The sequence below is a fragment of the Hydractinia symbiolongicarpus genome, chromosome 10, assembly GCF_029227915.1.
Source record: "Hydractinia symbiolongicarpus strain clone_291-10 chromosome 10, HSymV2.1, whole genome shotgun sequence".
NCBI classification, from domain to species: domain Eukaryota; kingdom Metazoa; phylum Cnidaria; class Hydrozoa; order Anthoathecata; family Hydractiniidae; genus Hydractinia; species Hydractinia symbiolongicarpus.
This window is the reverse complement of record NC_079884.1, coordinates 23,706,285-23,725,393: the sequence shown is the minus strand read 5'-3', so window position 1 is coordinate 23,725,393 and position 19,109 is coordinate 23,706,285. Positions and strand designations below refer to the sequence as shown.

General features: G+C 34.1%; 1 protein-coding gene across 2 annotated transcripts; it reads right to left on the bottom strand.

The window, feature by feature from the left end:
* Positions 1 to 1,745: 1,745 nt before the first annotated feature.
* On the bottom strand, positions 1,746 to 11,116 carry LOC130612142 (apoptosis regulator BAX-like). 2 transcript variants are annotated; one of them, XM_057433437.1, is made up of 4 exons: positions 11,018 to 11,116; positions 4,943 to 5,384; positions 3,715 to 4,018; positions 1,746 to 3,139 (listed from the first exon to the last, which is right to left on the bottom strand). In XM_057433437.1, exons 2-4 carry the CDS (start codon positions 5,278 to 5,280, stop codon positions 3,038 to 3,040), a joined length of 744 nt encoding a protein of 247 aa, XP_057289420.1. In that variant the 5' UTR covers positions 5,281 to 5,384; positions 11,018 to 11,116; the 3' UTR covers positions 1,746 to 3,037. The 2 variants fall into 2 exon arrangements, with proteins under 2 accessions (XP_057289420.1, XP_057289419.1); XM_057433436.1 differs by lacking the exon at positions 11,018 to 11,116 and having other exon boundaries at positions 4,943 to 5,706.
* Positions 11,117 to 19,109: the final 7,993 nt, after the last annotated feature.

The following is a 19,109-nucleotide window of genomic DNA, read 5'->3' as shown; positions in this document are numbered from 1 at the left end:
ATGCTCAAGTGAGCAAAGCTGCACAAAAATTTAATGAAAGTCATTGAAGCGTTTCGGTAAACAAACTATTTTGTTCACTAAAAAAAACATTCATGTTACTTTGAAGAAAATGTACATTCAGTTTTTGAATGGAACGGAAAGAGAAAGCGAAATGAAAAGGCTAATTTTGTAGTTTCCTGTATGTTTTCCGCCTTCAAGACTTACATAACGTTGAGCGCTTTTTACGAGGTCAAATATTATGACAGCTGACAAATACGCACGGTAAATATGCGGAAGATAAAATGTGAAAACTAAAATTATTTTCTTCTTAAATATTTTAAAACCATAATTTGTTGAAATCTTAACAAGTGTGTGGTTTACATGAAACTTCAGAAGTTTTGTTATTTTCCGTTGGAAAAAAATTTAATTTCCTGAAAGAATAGGGTGTTTATTTTTAGTTCTGTGCCAACTCTTAATAGTGGTAACTTTTGTGATGTAACGTTAAGAGGACAGGTGTCTTTAGACGTCTTTAAAACACACGCAATTGAGGTGAATCATTAAAATATTTGCATTTTCGTCAGCCTCGATCTCTGGGTCAGTTGCCTCTTTTTGTATATCTGATGCCAATAAACGCAGCGCCGGTGAAAGATAAAAGCACTGTCATGAGGTAGCTTCTACGCAACCATGAAATGCACAACCCATGGTGTCGTTGCAGACGAATGTGTTTGGAATGAATAAAGCATGATTCTTTAGACATTTAAATCACTAACAACCCTCAACATGGTATTTTTAAAAGTGGCTGGTATACGGGTATTTCTTGTAATGCTCAAACAACTTTACCCGGCCAGTAAACTGCAGACTCTTTTTGACAGAGGTTAAGGCTAATTAAAAATAGTCGAAATTGCGTAAGCTGCACTTTCTAAAATGTCAGTTTCGATTTATAACAATCCGCTTCAATGCATGAAAAGGTCTAAACAAGGAGGTTTAAAAAATTTAAACCTCTGTTTAAGCCTCCTTATTCTAAAAGATCGGGAACTGACACGAAGGGTAGTACCGTACTGAGGCAAAGAGTAGTACCGTTTAAGACTTCAAATTTAATCTAACGAAAAAAATAATGGGTCTAAGTACATTGTATCATCCTTAAGTGAACGATAAAAAGTTCTGAGTGTTTATCACTTGAATTGAAAAAGCGTTTTTAACGCTCGCGGTTACGACCCTTTTGAAATTCTACAATCATTTCCGTTAATTTATATCCACGATTTAAACTCTGTGACTGAATATTTAAAAGATTTGCACTATACAAAAGGAATGCGCTAATAGGGAAATATTCGACATTCTAAAATGTTCATAAATATGTTTTTAGTCAAACGAAAATCGTTGGATCTCCTAACTTTTTTCCAAGTTTTAACAAAAAGCCTTTCAAAATTAAAAACAAGTCAAATTTAGATTTGTTCGCACGGGTATTAATTTTTAAACCTCTTTGTTCTCAATCAGGGGCGTTGTTTTTAAAATAACTCACGATATTTTATTAGACGCACCACTATTGTACAAAATTGCATGCGCGAAACGAATAGTGCGGTCAAAGTTTCGTAATAATTTATCACAATACTGTCAAATAAATAAGACCGATTATCGCCGACAAAGTTTGCACGAATAAGGAAACCACAAACTGGATAAAAAAAAGGAATAATAGTAAAATTTAGAAAGGAAAGCTACCAAAGGGTAGCGACAAAAACCCAAAATTGATCAATATAATACAAAGTCGGGAGTCTTAAAAATTTATTTTCTTAAAAATGCAAAAACACAATGTTAAAACCAATTGACATAGAAATATTTTATCCAAAATAAATATATTTATAAACTACCAGGATTTTGGAACAATTACACCACACATTCGCCAATTCGAAGAAATGTGTTAGAAAGGTATAGAGAATAAAAACCTATTCGGAGAAATTACATTTCGTTAGATTATATCGCAGAAAGCATAAGAGCTTGATAAAAGAAGGATCCAGAAAATTGTTTAAAGCTAGACGAAAATGGAAAAAAAAATAAAATTAAAGAAGACCGGGGCAATTTTAACTGTATATGAACTAAAAGGCGAATGCGACTAAAAAAAATATATTATACGTTTTTCAAAACATCAAAATTGAGTGTAAAAAGCGTGCGACAATTTATCTCTTGAAGTATTCTAAAATGATGAAGTAGACAAAAAAAGATATCGACACACTTACAGAAATAACAGGTTCGAATTATGTCACATTCTAGGCTCTTTTTGCCATAAGGGATTATTTGTAACTGTAACATATTTCTTAAGCCTGCGATTGCATACGGAAAAACTTACTCCGCTACAGAGATTTGCATTTGAAAAAGCAACACAGAATTTGTTAAAAAATTGGTTCTCATAAAAAAACTCACGCACTTTACAATAGTCAGACAGTAGTCTCATTTCTGTCCTGACTTTCATTAAAAATGAATAAAATAACATACATGATATGGCTCTCATGACTTATCATGAAAGAGATAATTGATGCTTTACAATAGTTGATCTGACTGCAATATAAAATCCATTTTGATTGAAGCAAAAACTTAAACAACGTTAACGTCTCACTTTTTTAGTGTTTATTCTCAGATGCAAAATACACACAAGGTCTTAAGGAATGAAATTTAGTTTAAAAATATATTGAATTACTAAATAGATTCTAGATAGATTACTAGAAACGGTAACACATTACAACAAAAGATGGAAGTTTTTGTAGTACTTTCAATCATTACTGAAATTTCTATAAAACCTTAAGCACATTAATCAAATTTGGTAAATTAAATAAAAATTACTGTGGAAGGGGACTATTCAAGTTTCAAAGGGCGTACCTTAAAACAAGTAGAAAAAATCCTGGCGTAATTCCGCCATTTGTCTTTGCATCATAATTTCTAAAGCAGCCCTAAAACTGGCTCTCTGCACTTAAAATCAAAGTAATCTGCTGACAGCAGCACTGTTTAACAATGCAAATATTATATCACAATATATAACAGTATTAGTTGGGATCTGCACCTCACCATATTACTTTTTCCAACGCCAGAATAATGTACTTAGTAGCATTCCAGCAAAAAATACAGCTAATAATTGTGAAGTGGGCGAACCGAAGTACTCGCGAATGGAATTCTAAAATAAAACATTGAATTTGAAATAGCAGTCATAAGAAAGAACAGAGTGTTTGTCTATTTTAACACTGCCAATTATTTTGTTGTTTTTTAGTCTCCTTTAATATTTGTTCTAAGTAAAAACATAAAAAAGCAGCGTTTACACGATTCATCTAGTTGACAGTTGCTAATATGAAATTTAAAGTAAATTTTCTCAAGCTGGATAATGTTAACTTTATTATGTTTGAGCAGAAAGGAAAATGGAATGTTTATGGCTGCCAAAAGTGAAGCGTGAAAAGTAAAAAAAAGTTTTGGAATTTTGAAAGTACAATGTGACAAAAGCTTATGCATTTACGAGACGTTGAAAGACTATTACACTTACCACTCAGAGTTTAGAATTTTAGGATATTTTAGGATCATTTAGCAGGAATAACATTTTTAGTAGGCATGCAAACCCTGCGAGCCCAAGTTGTAAACGTTGTTTAAGACTCAATTAAGTCAAATTAAAAAGACCAAAAATGGCATTAATAAGGACATTTTTATGAATTATTCTATAGACAGTTACTATAGTATCAGAAAATCGTGGAAAGTTCTTACCCATCCACCTCTGGCTGCAATCCACCCAGCTAATGTCTCAGCAACATATTTTGTCACCCAACTAATTATTAAATCGATTAACGGAAGCTGGTTAACACACTGCAGTGCCAATTTATATGCAAAGTAAAAAAGCGTCACGATCCTGCCCCAATTTATTGTTCCATCTTGAAATATTTGGGCAGCGACACTTACAAAAGTTTTATACGCAGTATTTGGAGTAACTTGTATTTCTGATATTAGATGGTTTAGATTTTGATTGTTTGACATATCATCACCAATTTTTTGTAAAACTTTCGCAACTTCACTAAAATAAAAAAATAAAGAGAATTTTTTAGGTATATTACCAGAAAGTGTTCTGGCTGAAATGGCAATGGCTACCTAGCGACACTTTTATATACATACAAGTACTTTGTACTACTTTTAAGTAAGAACAGGTCTAGGGTTGCTCAGACCCCTGCTTTTTTCTTTGGCAATCTGGTATCTTCCAAAAAAACTCTGGATATATTGCTGACACCAAGCGCTAAAGGCATTATTTTAGTAGGTTGCACTGGTTACCATCTCATAACATTAAAAATTCTACAGGGGCTGATACAAATCTTTCCTGAAGTAGGTGAGACTTTGCAAAGGGAACTATATTGGGGGTGTAAAATTTACCCGTTGTTAAGTTATTTTGTACTAAATGGCGTTAGTACCTAGACTGTTGTTTCCATCTTGTCAAGGATGTAAGAAACATTAAAGCTTGCTTCATGTTTTTGAAAACCCCTGATAGGCTTCCTAAATAATAAACTGAAACAAATTTTATCTACCTTAGGGGAATTAATTTTTGCAGGAATTAGATTTCGCAGATTTGGCGGTTTTTGGTCAAAACTGCGAAATTTAATTCCTGCGAAAAATCCAAATGTGCCTCATCCGCGAAATTTCGAAAACATGTTCATCCGCGAAATTAAATTCCCTTTTTTTCGCGAAATTTCCTAAAAAAAAACTTCACGAAATTAAGTTCCCGCGAAAATTAATTCCCTTAAGGTATGTTGGAAAACATCTTTCAAAACAATCCTGACAAAACGCAAAATGTGCTGAAGTACAAATAATTTTGGGTATGTGCTACTGTGAATGTCTCTCCTGAAGTTTGACATGATACAGCATATATACACAATGGCAACAAGTCCATGGCAAATAAACAACAAAAATGTTTAATGAAAAGAGGTTAGAAATAACTAAAAGGCCTTACCTTTGGACTTTATGTTGTCTTTGAGAAAGACCAGGTGGAACATCTATTCCATCGTTTTCCATTCGGTCCACAATAAACTGGGTAAGCAAGCTGGGTGTATCTTCAGCAACTTCATCAACTGTACTTCTATGATAACTTAAATTAACATCTAAACGAGACCGAGCACCTCCTGATCGCCCATCAACTGTATCCTGTGAATCTTGTGCTGGTAATTCATCATGTTCAGTAGGTGGGGGTGCAGATTGAGCGGTAGAAGTACGTTGTGGTTGAACATATTGTGGTGACATATCAGGTGGTGTATATGTTGGAGGTCCTTTTTTACCGCCGGGAGGCCCCATGTCATCCAAGTAAAAAATGACAATAGCAATTTATATAAAATGTTTGGTCACATTTAAAGGGTTACACTTTTTGAATATATTGCCAATAAATAACAATGGCAGTTCTAAAAACAAGAAAGTTCATTATTAAAATTAAAGGGTTTCTCTTTAGTGAGTGCAAACAACAATTTAAACCAATGTATCCAAAACCCAAAATCGTTAATTGAAATTACAGAAAAACTTAATGGAATGCTGCTAACAAGATTAATATTACAATTCCAACTATGGATCATGATAATCATAATTTAAAATAATATTCTGTTTTTGAACTTTTTAAATTATTTTAGTTTTATTTTCCAAAAGACAATTATAAAAAGATTAAAATATCGTAACAGGTTTTATATAACGCCTAAATTATAGAATTACAAAAATGCTACTTAATGGAAAATATATCTCTGTGTCTCTTTAACAATATTTAAAATAAATAGTGCAGCCACATTAAATAGGTTTCTGAAAAATAAAAAGATGTAAGTTAAAAAAAAGGGTTGTAAAGCCTTCTTAAATCTTTTTCTGACTTTATATTTCACATTCTTAATTTCGATAATTTCGATAATTTTGGAAATCTTTTCCTTACATCAGAAAAAAGATTTCCACATGCAATGAATAGCACACCTGAAAAATCCCTGTATATGTATAGAGGCGTGCGCTTGTTTGCATGTCTATCATGAAAAGGATCTGGATCTGTGACACTGGGCAACCATGTCTATTTACACCTTTTTTCTCTTTAAACAAGTGGCTTCATATCAATTAGAGATTATTGTCGAAGCATGTTGTTTCAACTGCCTTAATTAAGGTTGATTATGAGATAACAAGACAGCAAGCTGTGATGATGGAAAGGATTAAAATTTTCTTAATTAGAAGCAGTAAGTAAATTCAGGTTCATGCGCAGTCTGGATATAAACATGTTATTGTTTATTCAGCTTAGTGCATAAAAAAAAACAAAGTTAGACTTCTTGCAAAATAAATTAAGTCGCAAAAATAGGTAGATTTAGCGGCAGAGTTCAAAAAGCAGATAGATAGATGTGCATATTTAATATCGCTAGCCTCACAAATATCGAGGGATACCGTCTATTAGTTCCAGGAGGGCCATGGCTTTGATGGGGAGTCCTGGAGTAAAAAACGCCCCTAAGGGGAATCAAACCCAGATCTTCCGCACAAAGTACGAGAGTGGTTACCACTAAACTACAGCGCCACAGATAAAACTAGATGCATGCAATAAACAAAAACCCAAATTTAAGTTTATAAAAAAAAAATTGATTTATCCACAATTTTTTGCCTTATTTACATGGTCTTGTTTTATTACCTTAGTAATACCTGCCAGAATAACAACTTTTCTACCCATTTTAAAATCATCAACCTACAGGTATAGTTAATACTATGCTAAGCAAAGCCTTCTAAAATGGGGGACATTGTTGACTGTTAGGGGGTGAAACACCTTGCCATGAAAATAAAAATGTATAGATGAGGACTAACTTTACCATCTTTCGTTGTAATCAAAATAAAAAAATACACCAATTTTTAAGCCAAGAACTTCACTATTCATTATTATATATATATAAAAATATATATATAATAAGTACTATATTATATATATATAAAATATGTATAATTTTCAGAAGTGGAGGTGATCTATACTGGTGAAAATGAAAACTTGGACCGAGTGGGATTTGAACCAGCGACCATTGAGTTAGCGCGCCACTGCTCTAGCAACAAAAAAGTTCTAGCTAGCTAGCTGGCTCGTTAGGGTATATATACTGTACATTACATAAACCTATAAATTACATGATTTCACCTTTCTTTCTATAAATTTCTCTGTTCACTGGCAACACTGCATGTGGCTATGACATGATATCCTTAGCTTCAACTCTAGGATCCACTATATTTAAGTTTGTTTTAAAGAATGGAGGAAAAAGGATAGTAGCTACCTATCCTTTAATCCAGGTTAACAGGCTTGAAATTTTCACTTCACAGTGTAAGTTGGTCGCTTAAAATGATTATTTCACTTTTCTGCATGGTCAGAGACTTCTTAATTCATGACAGTTTACTTCCGTTTTGCAAATCTCAATAAGAACATTATAAACAAAAGAAAGATGTATTTAAACAACGGTGCACCAGGGTGCAGAGAAGCCGCATACACTGTAAAAAGGGGGGTAAGTTCGGCGTTTTGAAAAAAATTGAAGTATTCACCCAAAAAAACCTGCAGAGACCTGAACAATGCCCCCCAAAAAAGAAAAAGAGACACTAATGATTCAAAAAACTATAAAAATTAAAATAAAATTACGATGTGGTAGCAAAGTTCTTAAAAGAACTGTTTATGATAAGATTTACTTGAACTCATACATAAACTTAATTAAGGCCACCATTAAAAATATGTTTGGTTAGCGTCATTTCTAGTTACAAACTTGAGTCTGTTGGTTGGTTGGATAAAAATTTTCCCTGAAAAATTACAAAAATACTACATTTTGCAGCCTGCTATATATTCGCAAATATTATATTTTTAGCCTCTGCTTTAAGTTAGATTTTTGTCAATTAACGTTGTTCCCATAGTTTTCGATTGTATTGCCGTATAAATGCGAAGCAGGAAAATAGCGTGGCGCAGTCCCCTATGGAAATAACATTCAGACGTAACAACCGTAATTCAGAGGACCGCTGAAAAGGAGAGCAATGCTTTGATTGAAAATTTATCTAATAATAAACACACATGGATTGCGACATCAAAACTAAAATACCCATATCGTAAGAATACGAGAATGGATTGCGACATCAAAACTAAAATGCCCATATCGTAAGAATACGAGAATACAAACAAATATCAGTCTTATGAATAGTTGTGAAACGTTCTTTACACAACCTGCTATTTCGTCGCACATTTTTCCACTCACCATTTTCTGCAGAAACCAAATGTGCCCAGAGTTTACATATATCGCAATCAACCCACTTCACAATTTGTTTACACCTGGGTGGAACTTAACAACTGCAAATGCTACAACTTTCATCACCTGCATTTCGCGCGCCACCCATTACATTCAACCTGATTTCCGTATACTCAACATCAAATAATTATTCATTCTACGGTGCACTAACAAGAGCCTTGGAAACAATGTGGGAAAAAGACAAAACAAAGAAACCACTTTGCTCAATAACGTGCAAAGATGCCAATGCAAAAGGTGAATGGTGAATTTTGTTGTGTGTCGATATTGTGTTCGTGGATTGTTTGGTTTATTTTTTACAAACTTACCAACTCCCTGACTCGACTTTCGCCTTTCAAAGTGAATCGGTTGGGTGACGCTAACCAATTATATTTTTGAGGGTGGCCTAACTCCTTTCTTTTAAATGTCTTCTTCCTACTATCGTCAACATGGTGTGTTACAAGAAATTGCATTTCAGAAATTCTTTGGGCGAGTTTGGGAAAGTGAGGGCGCCTTCGGAGGACAACCGCAAATTTGATTCGAAAAGTCGCCCGAACTCGTCCTTATATATGCAGGCGTTTGAAGCTTATCGGCACCCTCTTATTGGTGTTAGCTACAGTGCCGATCGCGAGTAAAGCTACACATCTTTGAGAGTACGAGTGCAAATAAATGCGAGTAAAATAGTTCAGAGTGAGAGTACAATGCGAGTGCGAGTAAAATAAACGAGAGTAATCTTTTTAATAACGCGAGTACGCAATAATTAAACTACCCGCGAGTAAATCTTTAAAAAAATATATCATGTTACTCGCGAGTTATATTAAAGAAAAACATAAGACATTAATTTTAATTCACCATTTAATTTTTTTTTAATTTAGTTTATAATTAAAAAATAAATTTTTAAGTTCAACTTTTGTGTCTCTTCTTTAAATGCTTTCGCTACTTTCGTTATGTGAAATCACTTCCAGCATGTTCTTTCGCAAACACAGAGTCAGAATGATATCTAATTATAGTTATGGTGATCAATTGCCACATGCAGACTTTGCTTTCTGAATATTTTTCAACAAACATTGCTTTATAACTCAGACAACAATCTGTATAATTTTAAAATATCGCCGTAGAAACAGGACGTCACTAAGCTTGTTATCTTTTTGTTTTTGTTGGGATGTTTAAAGATCGAAGCAACAAAATAACGTGAGGGATTTTTTTTATAAAAAAAAACAGTTTAATGTTTAATGATATATTTTTTTAAAAAAATCTAAAAATAAAAAATATTTACATCTAAAAAAATATTTACAAAAAAGTTATTAACTGAAAGAGTTTTATGACTGCAACATGCATGATTTATAATTTTTCTTTGTTCTGTTGCTACGTCGTATAAATTCATCAATTGCACGTTGACAGTCCCTCCATGCACCCGGTGCAGCCATGTTGGTTGGATAAAACTTCCAACAAAAAGCTTTAACAATATCTTGTTTGTAGCCATCAATCGCAGGTTTTTTAACTCCTCGACAATTTCTTCCTACAAGCTCCTTGTGGTCAAATAATTTAGCCAGCAACAGATAGCTAAAGTTTTTGAAAGATGTCGCCCCTTGTCTCACTTCATTGGCTATCGGCCAGAATTCGGTCGGAATTTCTATAGTAGGAGCTGTGTCAAACTGTGTGCAATTTGACCATTCATCTAAAAAGAAAGAAAAAAATCATTATTACTAACAGTAAAAATTTAACTTAGCCTCTGTTTTTCTTTAGGTCGTTTACAAAACTATACTTACTGTTTAGAAATAAAATTGTAGCTTTGTGATTTTGTACATTCTTTCCGCTACCCCATCGCACAAATACATTGTCGTCAACACTCAGTAACTTTTCTTCCCTATTTACAATATCTTTAGTTTTGACAGAACCAATACATTTATCTTCATCGAAGAAGACGCATGCATATTTGTATGTTTTAACTCTAATACATTTTTTACTATACTTTTGTTGTTGTTTGTTTTTTCTCTTTTTATCCTCAATGTTTTTGATGATATTGAAACATAGTTCTGGGCACAGACTTTTTATTAATAGGCAAAAAAAAAATTAAAAAAAAACATGTAATCTCTTACTCTCAGTTTTTTTATGCCACAATAAATTTGTTTTACTTTCTAAACAACACAGTCTTTTTCACTATTTAAAATTAAAGTTTAATTTTTTTAACTTAATTTTTTTAAAGTTTACAATATAATATCTCTCGCAAGAAAAGTTTAATTTTTTTAACTTAATTTTTTTTAAAGTTTACAATTTAATATCTCTCGCAAAAAAAGTTTAATTTTTTTAACCTAATTTTTTTAAAGTTTACAATTTATTATCTCTCGCAAAAAAAGTTTAATTTTTTTAACTTGATTTTTTTAACGTTTACAATTTAATATCTCTCGCAAAAAAATTAAATGTGTTCACGCGCGTATTACTTTGACTTTAAAAACTGTACTTATGTGAGTACACTTGCGAGTAAAAATATAATTAATCATTGAGAGTATGATTAACAAAAATGCGAGTAATATCATTTTAGTTGTACTCGCGTTGTACTCGGGAGTGAATTACTCGCACTCTCACTGTTTTATTTTTGTACTCTTACTCTCGAAAATGTGTAGCTTTACTCGCGATCGGCACTGTAACCTTAAACTGTAAGCTTGTGTTTTCAACATCAAAATTTTAGGGAAACATGCAAATTTTTAAGTTTATACACTAAGCTAAGTAAAGGCTAAAATGCACAGTAAGTTTAAACGGACCGTTTAAATGTAAGAAAAAAAACTTACCGTGTAAACAGCAAAGATGTACAACTTTTCTCGGTTTCATAAGTTTTTTTAAAAGTTGGACATTTTCAACTTTTGCTAGTTTTTTCTATTGAAATTAACAGAATAATTAATGAGCTATTGTTAAACTAAAGATTTGAGCATATATTTTCGGGTTCTAACCAGTAGTCCCCTTCTTTTTTTCTACGATTACCCCTTCTGCTGCTATAGCTAGCTAGCAATAACCGCAATGAAAGATAGATAGATGTGCATATTTTACATGGCTAGCCTCACAAATAACGAGGGATATACCTTGTCTATTATTTCCAGGAGGGGCCATGGCTTAGATGGAGAGTCCTAGAGTATTTAATGCTCATTTTGAGCGACGCAGACCCAATTAGGGCCCGCGCTCTACTAGACAACTCCTGGCAACATCCAACGGCCCACACAGTGTGCCATCTTCCCAATTTCCCTCACATGGCTTGGGTTAACCCGAGGCTATGGTAACATTCACTCGCCCATGTTGAATCGCCGTCAAGAGGAATCAAACCCCGGTCTCCCGCACAGAGTACGAGAGCTATAACCACTAATCTACGGCGCCATAGATAAGTGTTTTTTATTTGGTATTTATTGTAAAAAATTTTTTTTTAAAAAAACTTATACATTTTAACTTAACGTGTAGACAGGTGTAGTACCTCCAACTAAACGGTCCGTTTAAACTTATGGTGTATTATAGCCTTAAAACTGCCTGCCAGATTTTTAGTATTTTATGAAGAAATGACCACACAAATCAACTGCATTGAAAATGTTTCACTGTAGTTGAATATTAAGACTAAACTCTTATAAAATTTAAAAAGAGATTTTTGTTTCGTCCTAACATTTGATGATGTTAACAGTTAGGATCCGAAAATATGTACTAAAAAAAAAGCTTCTTCTTAGCTCCTCCTAGCTAAACTAAACTAAGAAGAGCTTTTTCATGCTTAAATCAGTCAAGCATTGCTGTGGGTAGTAGCTAACTCTACATCAATCACTACCTAAAATATCTACTTAAGGATTCCCAATAGTTCAAGTATGGTTTTGGCTGAAGTTTTAAACTAAAGACAAGAAACTAACAAGCACCGGCTCGCATTTCCGATTCTTGCTACACCATCTTGATTACCAAGTTAACGCATGCGCAACTTACGTCTGGCACTGCGTCTACGCATCTTCTTGGGCATTTCTCGTCCTCAGGGTCTTTTGACCCCTGAGGCGTTATACACGGAGGTGGCCAACCTTAATCCCAAGGCTTTTTTGCTCTTTTTGATATAAGGACATCAAAAAGGGAGAAAAAGCCCCCTGGGATTGAGGTTGGGAGGTGGGTATCCAAATTAATTTAAAAGGCAAAATGCCCTGAGAACGAGGATGCATTAGGAGACCAGGTCTGAATTTTTCATGGTACTTCTTTTAGATTAAAATCTTGGGCATTTCATTAAAGGAGTGGTCCCACGAAAAATCAAAAAAAATAATTTCATCTTATTTTATCGGAAATGTTTTATTTATTATTATAAATAACTTTTTTTTTAAAAAAAAAGTTCTATTTTTCTCTGACTTGGGCCTTTTTTACAATCCTGTTTAAATAGCCGTGACGTCATAGTTGGCGAATGATTTTTTGTGTGTTAAGACAATTCAGCAAATAGAATGATATTCTAGAGAATCCAAGATTGTAATTTCATAATTAGAAATATCAATTTTTTTTATTTTCTATAATTATAATCACATATTATATATTATATATTTTTGTGTTTATTCTTCCGAGTAAGGGACATAGACACCACCCTCTTCGGGGAAAACTTGTCTTATTTTCCACACAACACGCAACGGTATAACTCGGCGATTGACTTTTCCAAGTCGTTAGAAACAATGGTTGAGAGCACGGCTAGAGCTCTTGCACTGTAGAGTTACACAGTGTTGGTCTTGTTCTTTACTTGACCACTTGATGAAGAATTTGCTCAGAATATTTTCTTGTTCTTGCGATTCCACTCTAATAGTATTTTTTGGGGTATCTTGCTTGCGTTCTGCTTTGCTCATTTTTTTCATCTTATTATTTGATAAGGACCATATAGGTTCACTACATCAAGATTTCCTCATCTACTAGCGTAGACATTTTGTCTCCCTACCAATTAGGCTCCACTGCATCTTCTTTCTTCTTGGATAACTGTGCCTGATTTAAAGTACTACCCACCAAAATTATAAGTGTGAGAAATATACCCAACTAGACAAGTACCCCAAGGTTTGCAGGGAATCCCTGATTATAGAGTTTTTCTTTGGACCTTCCACGTTATCCATGTTATGAGAGTCTCTGTAACATTCGCATAAATGCTTACTCCATGTGCAGAAGGTGCTTTAAATGTTTCCTCGTTTAGCACGTAGGCATTGTAAATCTTGTCTACAGCCTCATCCAGAGCCTTGTCTACAAAGCCTTTCGCGCACTTCCTCGGTGAGAGATACGCCTTGCCTTCCTGTATGACTGGTTTTAACGCATGGCACTTGTCGACCGTCGCCTTCTATAGATTTCACAGTTTCTGCAGGTGTATGCACTACATCGCACATTTCTGCGAGTTCTGACATAGAGTTTATGACTTTTATTATAACGTCGGTCCATCAAATAGCTCACCAATATCGTAAAGCCTAGATCAAGATGCTTGAACAGAAGTAGAGTACAGGAAATCGCCGGGATAGCTTACATTGTCATTTATGTCTAGTGTATTAATAAAGCATTCTAGACTATCAATATGTCAGCGTGATTACGTCGTGGTTTATCATTTAACACTATAGATATTGGTATTTTTGGAAGTTTCCAGACAGGCGCAGGGGTTACTATGGTGGTTTTGCCTTGGGACTTTGCATTCGTTTTTTCGCTGTTAGTTTTTCTTTCCAAAAAATTGCTCTTTCTTTTTTTTCAACTGTGCAAATTAAGCGTTTGTAATTGCAGGACATTTTTTATTGTTGTTTTTTCAGGCACGAGGCTAACAAAACATGCTAGACACACTATAACTATAATGGCATTGTGCGTTTACCGTAACACGCTGTTAAGCTTAACTAAGATTGCTCATGCGTGACCCATTCCTTGGTAATGTACACGAAAACTTATGTTTTTGTGAGTATCTATTTATGTACTGCTTTTAAGTCGTAACTTTGCAAGAGAGCTTGGTGCCATTTTTAATTTGCAAAATAACACTTGTTTGTCAGAGCAATTATTCAAGAACCTATCAATCCCGGTGCAAAAAGATCGTCTGTACGACCTGAATACACGTCAGTCACAAGACATATTTTTTGTTCTTCCTTTAGGAGTGCAGGGGTTTTCTATCAGCTCTTCTTCAGAGATCGCGAATTACGCACCATCTCCTTCAATATAGGTATGTTAAAAAGTCTCCACAATCTACATACTGGCTAGGTAGGTCACAGTATAATTCCAGCGTCAGTAGTTTTACAATTTGGTAGACAGCAATGCCGCATTGGTAGCCTCTATACTTATCTTGTATTCAACCTCTTATATAGATCTTTATGGAACGGAACTTCGGGGCTTCTTTTCGTCTTTTGTTAAGGTTTTATTCATATGGCTTGCCACACCCTCAATCATCTTACTCTAGGACAATTTCCCCTTGAACTTTAACGTATCTCCAGTATTTCACTTATCAGTGTCTGTATGCGCTCTTTTTTTAGCGTGAGCAGCTACTTGGGAAACCATGCAAAAAGTTTCCCTGCTGGTATTTACGGAGATGGTCAAAGGCTGTCACTTTTAACTTATAGTCCAGGTAACACTTAAAAACAGGTGTATGCGGCAAGATCTATATTTGTGTATCAGGAATAGGCTGGTGCACGAATGAATGAAGGATTTGTTCATCAGCTATCTCTTTTATTACAAAAAGTGGTGCTGTTTCGCTGAATGTTCCATGGCACTTTGATGTTGACCTGTGCAAATCTAAACAAGGACCCGTTTCGCACACCTTTCGTGAGCAACTTCAGGTTGTGCAGCTTTTCTTTGCCGCAGTGGAATGCATCAAAGTACTACAGTCTAGCACCAGGATTGTTTTACAAATTTTTGATTCCTTGAAGATGCGAAATGTTATACCCGTTACATCTTTTTATTGTCATCATTTGCAATTTGTTTGACACTGCTTAATTATTTTGGGATCATACTTCCACTATTATTTAAATACTGCTTCTGTTAGGTCGTTTCTCACATTCCCATCCTGTAACGAGTTTAAGCCTAGTTCTCTTAGAGCTATGCGGAACTAGGCTTTTAAATTTGCCAATATATGCTTATAAGTTATCCTGGATAGATTTTACGCTTTCAATTTACTTTCCCATTTCTAATAGTAATCAAGGCTTATTAAGACGTTGAAGTCAAGTGATCCAATTGCTTAGAAACGGGGGGTGCCTTGATTTGTGCGGAATCAATAAAACGAGAAAAGTCTAACAGATAAAAGTAAAATGTGGACAATTTCCATCTCCAAAAAAGATTTTTAGAGAATAGAACGAGAGATTATGCCTGCGATGGTTATTCAACCATTTCTAAAACCTGAAAAATAAGGCTCTTCGATGACTGTTTCATATGGTTCCATATCCTAACTAACCACTTTGGATGCAGATGCTTCATATTTGACAAACGCACATATCCCTTGATGTCGTTGAGCTGCATATCTCTGTTTATCTGCTGCAAGACTCGGTTGGTATATCTATTTTGATATTTACCCTAGATGTAGCATTTTGCAGTTTTATTAATAGAAGTTAGAAAATAAATACATTTTTGCACGTAACAAAGTTTACTTCCTTATAAGTTACAGTCCTCTTTTAAATAATAAGTTCTATTTTTTTTTAAATGTCCACTATACACTTTTGCATGTCATCACCATCTCCAAGATGCTTTCAATAAGGATCGGCACGTAGAAAATATAAAATTGTTTTAGCAAACTTTTCGTTTTTCCCTAACTGCAACTGACCAATCACTTTCCCATTTTTCTTAACAGCAACAGCATATTTTTCCACAGAGTTGTTAAGTTCCTATTCGCCATAAACCCTTTTTTGAAGCACTGGTTTCCAAACACTTTGATAGACATTAACGTAAGAAACAATGTCAGTCAAAGTCACAAGTCAGAGTCACACTGAAGATATCCCATTAGTAAACGGAGTTACCGGGAGTTAACCATGTAACTATTGGATACATAAGAGATATCTTCGTATGTTTTCTTCGCAAGGGATGTTCAGTAAGAGGGACACACGCAACCATTCACCCCGCGAGCAGCACCAATACGAAAACGGGAATTCGAAATACCAATATTGATGCATTTCTTTTACACCGACCGTACAATTTAAAAAAAAAAGTTTTTGTAGAGAAATACAAGTGCAGAAGATAGCGCAGCCATTTTCTTCGACGACCAAGATGATGATGATGATATGATCGAGGGTGACACGAAGGTGAAACCGATGTATTACAAATAGAGGCGGAGTCAAAAACCGAACAATAGGAAATGAATTATGACGATATTGTTGCTTTAAAAATTGAAAAATCAAGGAGGTTGGGAAAATATGATATAGCGACGTTACACGCAGCTGCTGTGCCAAAAATGGCGGATAATCCAATGCCCCCCCGGTGGCAAAATAAGGGCCGCGTAAAAAGGGCCGGCGCAAAATAAGCTTTTTAGATGTACGGGTCTTTGACCTCAACGCTCTGAGATACAAGGGTCTTTCTCTTGACAAATGCTTCAAGAAAAACGAAGAAGAGAAGAAGAGAGGATACAACGAAAGAGTTATGCAAGTAGAAAATGGAACATTAACTCCCCTTGTTTTTGCAACAAACGGTGGTATGGGAAGAGAGTGTAAACGATTTTATCAGAGACTGTCTGAAATGATTTCAGAAAAAAGAAACATCAGATTCGCAGAAGCCACGAAGTTTATTAGAACTAAAATTTCCTTTAGTCTGCTGCGATCAACACTACTTTGCTTGAGAGGTTGCAGATCCTTCGCTCGGGACCACCAGCTGACAGATATGGAACTCGGAAATGTTGTATCACTCATTCGATCCTGAATAATCAAGTGTGTTAATTATAAGTGAAACCATGTTGACCTGTAAATTGTTAATAACTTTTTATTTTGGTGTTGTTGTAAGTTTATTTATTTATTTGTGGCAAATATATGTAAATGTCGAGAAAAAAAAAAAAAAAATAAAAAAAAAAAAAAAAAAAAAAAAAAAAAATAAGCTAGCACGGTATGCGCATTCTCGTCCACAAAGCTCTTTGAGATGAACTCACGTGACCAGACAGGTCCAGAGCCTTCGAGTTTATCTCAATGTGCTCTGGGGTCGAGAATGGGTATGCTGATCAAATTTTGGGTGTTTTTGCGCGGGAAAAATACAATCGTGCACGGGGTTCCAGACTTTACGGAATGCAGGATGGCTGACATGCGCGGCAGTCTTGTTTATTATTTTTTGGTCGTTAGTTCAGCTTTTTTTCAATTATCGCGGTTGTTTTGCATTTGTTATATCCTTAGATTTTTATTGCTTGGTTTTTGGCATGATATGACAGTAAACGAAATACACGACCCATTACATTAAATGGTTTTTTACATATACGTAGTTAAGTTAGCTACGGTTTGTAGCTACAGATATAGTTTATATAATACGAAAGCTTTTTTGGCTAGCCTAAACTATGCCTGCTTAGAACTTTATAGCTGGCTACACGTTTTTATAAGCTTTTTAGGATTTTGTTTAAAAAATAAATTTTCCTAATTTATTCAAGAAGGAAAAAAAAAGGAAGTCATAATTTTTGTTTATATAGCTAGGAAACTGTCAAAAATATAACTGTCATGTAGCTAGCTAACTGTCAAATAAACTTGAGTGTGCAAAGAAGTATATGAATAAACTTTTTGCATTCCTGGACTCGTGCTCAGCTATTATGGCTACATTTTTCTATTAATACTAGCTCACTTGCTTATAAATAGTGGCTTACAAAAAATGTGTAGCTATATTATGTAGCTAGCTTAGCTTATCATGTGATCTAAACTTTTCTACAAAGCTATATGTATAGCTAGTTAAAGCTATTGCTAAATAAAAAACCTAGATATATATACTTTGCTAGCTAGCTATACTTTAGGTATACGGTTTATGTCGGCTGATCATTTTCATTGGTGTTAGTCTATTCCTTGGTTCTGGTTAAATTTATATAATCGCTTCATTTGATTACTTCAAGTAATCAATATATTTTATCTACAGGATAACTGTGTATGCAACATTTTAGCTTGGCACTGACTTTTCTATGAACATTTTTATCACCTATTAGTCAAGATTTTACCCTGAATGAATATAGTCATGATTAAGTTTTCCCCTGGGCCTAATTTGTGGAAATCTAAAATAAAATAACTTAAAGTATGAGCAATTTTTGTGATTTGAAAGTTGTTATAATGTGCTTACCAATATAATTAATTTGGTGCAAAAAAAATTTGTATAATCTAGCTATATATCCTTTTAAGACTTTAAGTAAGTATATATAAGATTTTGAATATGATGAAGAAATAGCGGTATGATTTTTTTAAAAAAAATGCGGCTGTGCACATGTTAAAAAAGTTTCGAAGAAACTGAGGTTATTACAATATTGGTTACTACCTGACACATTTTGATATTCCAAACCCTAGTAAATATATATGTAGCGTTAATATATACTCCGCATAATTTACCACTAATTTATTGTGAATCTTCTAAAAGGTTATCAGAATTGAAGCCATAATATGCTGAAAGTAATCTGGGAACAATGAAGGTATATATATATTGGCACACACATTCAGCCAATATTAGAATTCACTACCAGACACAAATAAAAAATACCAGACACATCAATAAAATTTTGCATCATTCTTAAAAATGAATGGAGAAATCTGATGATTATTTATTAGGTTTCCAAGTTGTTATGACAGTTTTTCTTAGTTTATAAATTCATGTCAGTAAAAAATCCTATACGATGCCCACCTACTGTGTCACAGAGTATTTCTTTCTGTAGTTAATAAGTGGCAATGTAAATTAGAATATATAACCATGTAAAAAGGGTGAGGATGCCATTATCAGTGACAAATCTGCTTTAAAAAG

Excerpts from the sequence above, each read along its gene's own strand:
- LOC130612142 (XM_057433437.1), bottom strand. The coding sequence starts at position 5,280 with ATGGGGCCTCCCGGCGGTAAAAAAGGACCTCCAACATATACACCACCT. Across the intron at positions 4,019-4,942 it reads AGACAACATAAAGTCCAAAG|TGAAGTTGCGAAAGTTTTAC; the intron begins GTAAGGCCTTTT and ends TTTTTATTTTAG. Across the intron at positions 3,140-3,714 it reads TTGCAGCCAGAGGTGGATGG|AATTCCATTCGCGAGTACTT; the intron begins GTAAGAACTTTC and ends GTTTTATTTTAG.